This window comes from Podarcis bocagei (genome assembly GCF_964188305.1).
Source record: "Podarcis bocagei genome assembly, chromosome: 12".
In the NCBI taxonomy this organism is placed as follows: Eukaryota; Metazoa; Chordata; class Lepidosauria; order Squamata; family Lacertidae; genus Podarcis; species Podarcis bocagei.
In genome coordinates this window covers 44,082,575-44,092,752 of record NC_138137.1, presented here as the reverse complement: position 1 = coordinate 44,092,752, position 10,178 = coordinate 44,082,575, and the positions used below count along the sequence as shown (strand labels likewise).

At 45.5% G+C, this 10,178-nt stretch overlaps 1 protein-coding gene across 3 annotated transcripts in view; it reads left to right on the top strand.

Moving 5' to 3' along the window:
* The first annotated feature begins 285 nt into the window (after positions 1-285).
* Positions 286-10,178, top strand: part of PARD3 (par-3 family cell polarity regulator) — a 549,815-nt gene continuing 539,922 nt past the window's right edge. For 2 of the 3 annotated variants that reach the window (XM_081163478.1, XM_081163477.1), the window contains exon 1: positions 289-545. In XM_081163478.1, coding sequence (XP_081019604.1) covers positions 426-545 — 120 coding nt within the window. In that variant the 5' untranslated portion in view covers positions 289-425. Of the gene's footprint in view, positions 546-10,178 lie in introns of all 3 variants that reach the window. The other variant, XM_081163479.1, reaches the window with a different exon arrangement.

Sequence of the window (10,178 nt, the reverse complement as noted above, 5' to 3'; positions counted from 1 at the left end):
GAGACGCCGAACAGGTGGCCAGAGGCAGCGGCTGGCGCGCCAGGAAGGGAGCGGGCGAGCAGCGAGTGAGCGAGGAGAGAGCATGCCTGCTTAGCGCTGGCGGCAGTGGCAGCGGCAGCGGCGGCGCCCCGCTCCTCCTCCCCCCGCAGCATGTGAACGGGCGCCCGCCCGGGCCTCCCCCTTCGCGCCGCCACGGGACTCCGCCGACTTGGTAGCTGCAGGCTCCGCCAGCCGCCCGCCCTCGGGCCGGGCTCCCGCTTGGCGCTGCTGGCCGGGCGCGGAAGCGGGGAAGCGCGAAGGGCCAGCCGAGCGGCGCTCGTCTCCCTCCGCGCTGCCGCCGATCGCGGGCTGCGCGTAGCAGCAGCAGCGGGCTCCGGGAAGCGGCGGGCCGAGGATCGGGGCCGGGAGCCGCGCTGGGCGGCAGGATGAAAGTCACCGTGTGCTTCGGCCGGACCCGGGTGGTCGTGCCCTGCGGGGACGGCCAGATGAAAGTTTTCAGTCTGATCGAGCAAGCGGTGACCAGGTACAGGAAGGCGATCGCCAAGGTAAGTGTGTGGGCGCGACGTGGGGGCCGAAGGGTGGGGTGGGGGAGCTGGGCGGCGGGGAGGGGGAGAGAACTTGGGCGAGGTGAGCAGGAAAGACGGGCTGGAGGCGAAGGAGCAGCAGCAGCTGGAGGAGGAGGGAGAGCGAGAGAGAGAGAGAGGGCGCCTGGGATCAATATGGCGCTTCCTGGAGAGGGGAGGGAGCTGGAAAGAGAGGCAAAAAGTGGAGGCTGGTGGGGAAGGGAGCCAGAGGAGCGAGGGGGGCTCCGATCGGGACACCCCCAGCCCGGGGTTGGGAGCTTTATCAGCTGAGCTGGAGATGGGATTCGGAAAGTCTCCCAAGGAAGCGTGGACGAGAGTTTTGGGGAGCAGGGATCGCTTCCTCTCGCTTTCCGTCGTCGTCCGCTGCCGCCTCCCCCTTCCCGCCCCGGGACAGTAAACTTTCAAGCGCCCCGAGCTCTTGTCCCTGTTACTGATCCAGAAGGAGGAGAGTGTGCGTGTGAGAGAGAGAGCGCGATTGGAAATGGGAAGCTTCCGAGTTTGGGGCTGGCTGAACATCATGGCTCCTTTTTCCCCCTTTTGTGCTTCTTCGCTGAGATTTGTGGTTCTTGCGTGTTGTTTTTTAAGTCCGGTGTGGCGAGACACACAGTTGCAAAAGAGAGTTGCGCGTGGCTTTTGGGGCCTGAACTCTTTGTTGCAGTTTTTGTGTGTTGGGGTGTGTGTGTTTGGAACCAGCAAGTGGTCGTCGTGGCTGTAGTTCGGCCTCTCTCCCCCCATTCCTACTTATAAAGACCCCCGCCCACCCCCTCCAATCGTGTAGTTCTTTCGAGGAGGATGGTGTTAGGGAGCTGTTGTGTTGCATTCGTCGCCTATGCACGCCGAGGGTTGCAAAGCACAGCTAGGCTGTTAGACGTCACTTAAGGCTGACATCTCTCCAGTTGCAATTGTTACACGGAGTTGTAGTTCGGCGTTGTTGTTCAACAGCGAGTTATATCCACAAAGGTGTGTGGGTTTTTAAAAACAACAACAACGCGGTGTTATTATTTTTGAAAGAAAAAAACCCTTCTTTCATTCCTTCCTGCACCGTGTTAATTTCACCCCACCCCCTCTCTTCGTGAGCTGTGGTTACTGCAAAGACTTGAAATCCAGCCCCAGGCTTTCCAGCTAGTCCAGGCCGGAGAGAGAAAACCCTAAACATGAAATCATGGAGTTCTCATGCATAAGAACAGTAACTGAGTTCTGCTATCAAAAAATAAATAAACTCTGAGCTTTATTTTTCTTCCACCTCCTTTCAGCTCTCAAACACAGAATTGGTTAACTAAAGCAAAAATTAGATTTCTTTTTTAAAAAATTCTTTCAAGTGAGTTCTATTTTCCTGTAAGATAAATAGCTGTGCCATGGCTATAATTGTGCAGGTCACATTTTGCACAAATTACAGGCTGTACCCAACTAAGTGCTACTCAGAGTAAACCCACTGATATTAATGGGCATAGGTTAGTCACTTTCATTCATTTTGGTGGGCCTCCTTTGAATGTGACTTAACATTGGTTGCAGACATCATATCTTCACCATGCTTCCTGAAACACTGTCAGCATGCAGAGTGTGTTTGCCTACTTTTGTATGGGGAAGGAGAGTGTGAGGCTGTAAGACACCCCAGGGACTGAAATCCCTCCTTTGCACAATTGCCTTTTTGGGTGGTGGGAAACATAAGCAACTGTTTAATTGTGGGTTCCATGAGGTGCTGAACAAAATTAGAATATGCCCAGAACTGTAACTGCTCTGTTGTTCTGGAGCACACTGTCCACTGGAGTTCACATGTCCTCCTGCTGCATATAAAGCTTGCTTGGATTTTTACTGGATTTGCAGGATGCCTGGAAAATAAAAATAAATAATAATTATTATTCTGATGTAGTTTTGGCAGAATACATAGCTATCTGTAATGTTCAGCTCTTCTGCCTTATTGTAAGATACAATCCCTTTTCTAAAACGGAAAGAAAATACATTCTGTAATTCTGTAACTTTCCCTTTGACTGACAAGTTGATTGCAGGCTTTCATTCTAGAGATGTTTCTCATCTCTATCTTGCAGCTTGGGAATTTTTGGGGGACTTTGTTTGGAATTGAGAGAGAGCATAGGTAATTACAGGAAGGGTTGTTTGGGTAAGCCATACAATCCTTTTCGGTTGATATTCCTACTTCCCAGTATATTTTAGAACTGTGCATTGAAAATAACAAAACACAGTAGACTCTTGATTCAAAGGAAGCTGGCAAATAAGTCTCGTGTGTTCACAGTGCTACTTGTTCTGGGTGGGGGACCAAATCCATGGCAAAATCCAAATGACATAAGGAAATACAAACAAAAAAGGCCCCTGTTAGGAAAATAAGCAACCTATTTATTTTGGAAAACAAAATAGGACACCCCCTCCCAATCAAAGTATGTAAGCTCCTAAGAAGTGTTTTTATTCACAGCTTGAACCCCCATCCAAAGTGCAAGAAAATGCCTTGCTGTGAAGAGGAGAGCTGGCTTTTAGTGAGAGACAAGCCCAGCAGGTTGTGAGTCATATCAGAATGGCTGGTAGAGGCAGCAGCAGCAGCATGTTGCCTGCAAACCGCAGGACAGCGTGAAAAGAACGGTGCTGTTGCTTATATAGCACTGCCTTTGACATGCCCAGCACTTCTTAAAGCCAGATGAAAGGTGGTGCATGATGGAGTTTTCATTTTGAAACGGGCAACTGGAGATGATTGCAGAGGCACCTTGGGAAGTAGGGTATCACACATATAACAGGCTGGAGGTTGCTGCTGTTTTGCATGCTATGGATTTGCTCTAAGAAAACCTGCCTGAAATCGATTTTTATTGTATTTATATCTCACTTTTATTCCAAGGAGCTCAAAGTGGCATACCTGTTTCTCTTCCCTTCTCCATTTTATCCTAGCAACAACCCTGTGTGGTAGGCTAGACTGCAAGATAGTAACTCACCCAAGGTCACCCATTGGGGTCCATGGCTGAGTGGGTATGTAAACTCTAGTCTCCGGATCCCAGGTCCTAGTCTGATGCTCTAATCACTACACCACACTGGCAAGAATGTGAATTAAGAATCTTGGACTGTTATTCATGTACCCTTTGACACCTCCCTTTCCTTCAAAAATAATAAAATTGGCTTGTTTGGGCATTTCAGCCAACCCCCCTTACTTTGGGCAAATGTGTTCATACTCTTGTTCTCAAGAAGTTATCTTCCTCTGTTATATCAGCCATTGATAACTTCTTGGAATACAAGGTCTTAACTCCAGCTGAATACAGTATCAGGTTATGCATGGTTGCACGTGGGTAAGGGAAAGAGATTAGAGAGGTGGCTCACGAGACTCCTTCAGTTGTGTGGTTAAAAGGTGGGAAACGATTCTCAAAGGGTTTTGACAGAGTTTCAAGTTTGCTTTTCGCTGTTTGCTCTCTGCTTCCCAAACAATTAACGTTTGGGATTGTTTCAACATTGCACCACAGCAAACTTGGATTTGCAACAAAGTGTTATTTGGAAGGACGCTCCAGACAATCTTGTTTTCCTAAGTGCGACAACAGCATGATATATAGTAATGGTACACAAACATCAACCTGTAGCATTCGTGCTTAGTGTATTTAGGGGCACACTTAAGATGTTTAAAAATCTAATGTATGAAGAGTCCCTTTGTTTTTGGAGAGAGATGCCTCTCACTCAGATATGCCAGCTCACAGTGTATGGGGTGTGTGTGAGGACTTTAAGGTGATGATGTTTTCAAACTCTCAAACCCCAGAGGTGGTTCAGACATGTCAGAGGGCTGTAGCATATGCTTTTCTGCATGACTGAATAATAATTTCACATGGCAATATTTTCATTCAGCAGAGATGCCAAGGCATCTTCAGAACTTTATTAAGTTGTACATTAAATGTGCATCCTCTTCCTCTCCCAGAGCATAACATTATAAAAGTACTTAACTGAATACCTAAATGTGCATTATGTGAAATGTTTTGCAGTCAGTGCTGCCATCCATAAGAAAATACTATGCTACTAATTTAAATGTTTGCTTATCCTATTTCTAATCTGCTCTTTACCCTATGGTTATAGAGCAGATTATAGCAATCAAATATACAGTACTGAATGCTTTATGGGAAAGGGTGGGGAATCTGTGGTCCTCCCAGATGTTTCAAGCCCACAACTCCCATCTTCCTTGACCATTGGTTGTGTTAGCTGGTGATGATGAAAGCTGGAGTTGAACAAGATGTAGAGGGTCAGCTCACAGGTTCCTCACTGCTGTTTTATGGCCTCACCCCATCTACAAAAAGCTTTATGGCATGGTTAAACTTGATTGGGAGAAATTGTACAAATAATTTCAAAACAGGATATGAAAATGAATGCCATATATTTAAATATTCAAATATACTGATAGATTGTCCTGCTGGTATTATTGGTCAAAATGTTTTGCATTTGAACAGTGAACCTTTGAAACACTCATTGTATTCTTTTTCTAGTCTTATGCAGGCAGTTGGCATCTACTGAAAGTTTATTTGACGTATTTGAGTATGTTTTATGCATAGCAACTCCTGCCGGTGCCTGTGGTGTGTGTGTGTGTGTTTGTGCGCACGCATGCACGTGGGGGCGGTGGAGCGAAAATGAAATTCCTTAAAACAGCATGTCCATCCTTTAAAACAATCTTGACGCCAATCTTAATAAAGCCTAACGTTAGCCACAGCCATCCCTTGTTTCTCTTGCCCAGGGGTCGGCAAGGTTTACCTTGCCTGGGCTGGTTCACTCCAGCAGAGATCCCTCCATGGGCCGGATCACGCACCCGCATGAGCACCCACGCCTGCAATTTCTGGCGTCTGCGTCTGTGCAGACGCGATTTCCTGCACCATGGAAGTGAGTCCCCGTGCTGTGCTGCACCGTGCTGTGCTGCAGCGCACGGGGGCTCACCGAGCAGGTGGCTCGGTTGGGGGGTGACTCATGGGCCGGTTAAACGACCCCTGTGGGCTGCTTGTGGCCGATGGGCCTTAAGTTGTCAACCCCTGCTCTTGCCTTTGCCAGTCCTCGTCTTCCTCTGTACCAACTCTGAAATGTAGATTGTGTGCTCTTTGGGGCATGTACCTTCCCTTTCTTAAGTTAGTTTGTGACATGTAACATACACTATGTAAATCATGGATGGGGAACCTTGGTCATTCAGAAGTTGTTGGGCTTCATCATTCCTGACCACTGGCCAAGCTGGCTGGGGAGTGAAAGTAGTTGCAAGTCCAACAACTTCGGGGTGGGTGGGTGGGGGTGTGTCAGGTAGGTTTCCCATCCCTCATATAAATATTCTGTTGGGCCATCCAATGCATGCTTACTTGAAAGTAAATTCAGTTGTGCTTAGTGGAACTTACTCCAGGTAGACACGGTAGATTCCAGGTTCACCTATAAAAATGCTTTTACTAGAGGAAAGAATTAACCCATAAAAGCTACCATCAATTTAGGCATGACCAGGTCTGAAAAGTGACTATATTATCCTATGCACATCTGCCTACTCACATTTAAGAGTCGTAGATCTCAATGGAATTTACTCCCAAGTAAGTACCTATGTACAAGTGTAGCCAAAGGCTTCAATCCTCCACACACTTGCCAGGAACTAAGCCCCATTGACCACAGTGAAGCTGACTTCCAATTAAACATGCACATGCTTGCACTATAGGGCTGCAGTTCTGTACATGCTTACCCGGGGCAAAGTCTCATGGAGCTCAATGTGACTTCTGAGTAGCAGACATGCATAGCATAGGGGTGTCAGAGAACTCATATGGAAACAGGAGCAGAAATTGGTGAAACTCACTCACTTGCTTCCATGTCTGGAAGGCAAATCAGTCAGGTGAAAACAATTGGTATTCACTTTTGTTTTTCAGGCTGTAAATTATAAGTAATTGATTGCTCCCCTTTCCATCTGCATCGCATTTCCCCTGCACTGAAATTGCTGGCGTGAAATAATGTAATCAGTTATGTACTTTATTATTTAAAATTTTGCCCAGCAGACAAAGAGATGAATAACAGATTTTTTTTGAAAGCCAAACTAACTGCAGTAGAATGGAAACAGTGCTGTATGTGACAAACATGGGTCAGAATTTGATGTTTTCTTGCACCCCTAGCCTAAGATTACCCTGTTGGATACCTCAGTGGCAGGATCAACTTTGTAGCTATGTAGAACTTTGTAGAATTGTTCTAGCTCTGCTTTTCCTTTTCTTAACATGCCCTCATGGCAGTAGTCTGTCAGAGTCATATTATTTTGCAAATTAAAAAGCAAAAGATGAATTCTCGGGTGCTGATAATACCTTTTATAGGAAGCAGTGCTCAAAATTAAGTCAAGTATAATGCAAATGACATCTTTTGTTGTTGTTGGAATGGGATCATTATGCTAGGAAAATGAAAAGTTAATTACATGGCAAGAGACAGAACTTGCTATAAAAAGGAGACTTAAGAAAACACAGGACTAAATGCACCTTATTTTGTCTACTGTATTTTATAATAATGGGGAGATTGAATAATGTCCCATCCTTGCACTTTGGGCTGTGGAGACCCAAATACATGTAAGTGGAAATTTGTGCTTCTTGTTGAATGCAAAATAAGTCTGTAAGGTAGCGTTGGGAACCTTTCGTTCCCCAGATGTTGCTGGCTTGCACATTGCAGCAATCCAGTTGTGCCAGCACATGGACAGCTGTGGCCAAGTTATCCCAAGGTTGACAACTGTTTAAAGTCATAATACTTTAAACCAGTTCTGGGGAACCAAATGCAGCCCTCCAGTCTTCTCTTTCTGGTCCCCTGGACTTAACGCCCTCCCAAGCCATGCCACCACTAGCCTTGCTGTGCACCAAAACTATGTTTTTGCCTGGGTGGAATGTATCCTTGAACTCCAATAATGCTTCTTGCTTGCTTGTATGGGTTGTGTGATTGTGAAGAAACTAGCCTACTGTCTAAAGACCAAATTCACGGTAGTTGCTCTGATGTAGCACCCAGAAGGTTGCCAAGATGGGAATGTGGCTCTTGGGCCATGTTGCCCCACCTCTGCAATTATATGCACAACACACATGACGTTAAAATTTATTTAAAAGCAACAACAGCAGAGCTCACAAGTAACAATGACCTTAGAAGGCAAAAGCCTGGCAGAATAAAAATGTTTATAACTAGCTAAGTGAAAGACAGTCAGGGAGGCTCCTATCCTTGACAGATTCACTCGGAAGTAAGTCCTGTCTATGAAATTTGCTGTAAATGGCAGCTTTAGGGGAAATAGCAGCTTTGTGCAGAGTAATTTTCAGAAGAGAAAATGGCATGGGACGAAAGGGTTAAAAACCTCACGAGGCCATCAATCTGATCCAGATTGCTCCTCCCCCTGCAGTTGTGAGTTTAAAAAAGAAAAGGAGGATCCCTGTTTAGGGAAGCTTTTAATGTTTGATGCATTACTTATTTTAATATTTTGTTGGAAGCTGCCCAGAGTGGCTGGGGAGGCCCAGCCAGATAGGCAGGGTATAAATAACAAATTATTATTATTATTATTATTGTTGTTGTTGTTGTTGTTGTTGTTGTTGTTGTTGTTGTTGTTGTTGTTGTTATTGATATTGTTATTGTTATTATTGGATTTGAATTGGACAGCCGTGGCTAGAGGGAACCCAGCATAAAATAAAAATGCATTAGAGAAAGACTAGAGTCCGTGTATTTCAGTAACAAATAAGCAACAGGTAGGGAAGTATTCCAAAGAGTAGTTCTATAACCCTCTTGTTGCAGAAAGTGTATCATGGCATAAGCTTGCTGGGGTGTGTGTGTGTGTGTGTGTGGATGGATAAAAAAGGGGGCTTCCTCTTTTAGGGCTCTCGTGAAAGGCTGTATCTCAGTAGTACCTGTCTGTCGGAGGCCCCACATTCAATCCCTAGGCTGAGAGAGACTCATGTCTAAAACCCTTGAAAGCTTCTGCCAGTCAGAGTAGACAGTATTGAGCTGGGTGGACACTTTCCTATGTTCCAATGAGCTGGATGGACACTTTCCTATGTTCCAAGAGATGCCACTTTCCCTCAACTTGAGTTGATGTCCAAAAGTATCCCACCCGCCTGTTTTTGTTGTTGCAGCAGCCAACTTCCTATGCTCTTAAAACATTTCAAGAGTGGTAACCTTTTGGTGGAATGCTGGAAAATGACTGGCTGGGTATTCATGCAGTATGAAATATATGAATAACTTTAGTGGAGGATCAGCAGAGATGGAATGCATTTGGCAGTTGCTCTTCTACTGGATAGGATTATAGTGGCGGTTTTGGTGAGTTCCAAATATTTGCCGAGAGTACTCATCACGGCTTCTCCTGGACACCCGTATCTGTTTGTTGACTGGCAGGCTTGGAGTTGCAGCTATTTTGTACCCTTCTTCCTTGCACTTAAACTGCAAAAATGAACAAGGTTTCATTTTTGAAGTACTGGAGAGGGAAGCCTGCATTTCAAAGCTCTGTAGTGCCCTTGTAGATACTAGCAATTCATTTCCTACTTTGAAGGCTTATATCCTATATGATAGTAGCAAACACAGTTTGAGTGCCACTTCTTACATAGCCAGTCACAAGGTGGAAGTTTCAGCAGGCTTCAGAAGCCCCAAGTTCTGCAGAAGTTGCTCCCCCATCTCCCCTCCCCAAAACAGGCTGATGACAACTGAGCACAGGACCAGCATAAGGCATTCTGACACCTGAGGTGAACCACAAAACGACACTTCCCCTCCAGGGAAGAAGGGGTGAGTGAGGATCAACATCAGGAACAAGCAGGGAACAATAAACATCCACCTTGGGGTCTGCTGCCCATATAGATCCTGCTGCCTGAGGCAGTTGCCTCACCTTGCCTAATGCGTGGATTCTTGAGGGTTGTGTCCATAGGATGCTCTTTACTCCAACAGATTGGCTTCCAAAAATGGAGGGGGCAGGGAAGTTGTTGTTATTTTTTAAAAAGACAAATCTACCTTTCTCTTGCTGACCCCATAGTATTCAAAACAGGTCCTCCAACCCTTTGGACCAGATCTGAAGAAGGTTGCAAGGGAATGGGGGAACTGGAAAAAAATGCTTTCTCCTCTTCCATTCATGGAAACCTCTCCATGAGCAGGAAGCTGCAACTGGTTGAAACCCATAGCTTTAGGTCCCAGTGTCAAGTATTTATTCCTGAAGGGATTACTCAGTTTTGTTTATAGTTGTATGTGCTAATTGTAGAACTAGTATGCCACAGCCCCTCTGACAGCAGTTTGGCACCCATCAGGTTTTTTTTAATGTAAATGATACTTTTAATTGGGTGTGGGCACATTATTCAAATTAGCATTTTGCTGTCAAGCTCTTGGTAAGTACTGGGAGTAGGCCTCTGTGGCTGAATCGCCTTGTATAAGAGAGTGCTTTGAAATATTTAGTTATTCTTTGTTTTCCAAAGCCACCCTTCCTCCTTCTGGAGCCCACCAGCCCTAACAATAACAATAAAATACGAACACATAAAAATGTTTAAAATATCCATAACATCTCCATAAAATTTATCAGCAATCAAAACATGAGGCAGGAAGCAATAAAACTGTTAAATTCCAGCATAACTATGTTCCAAATACCTGGTGGAGGAAAAACATACCGTATTTTTCGCACCATTGGACGCACCG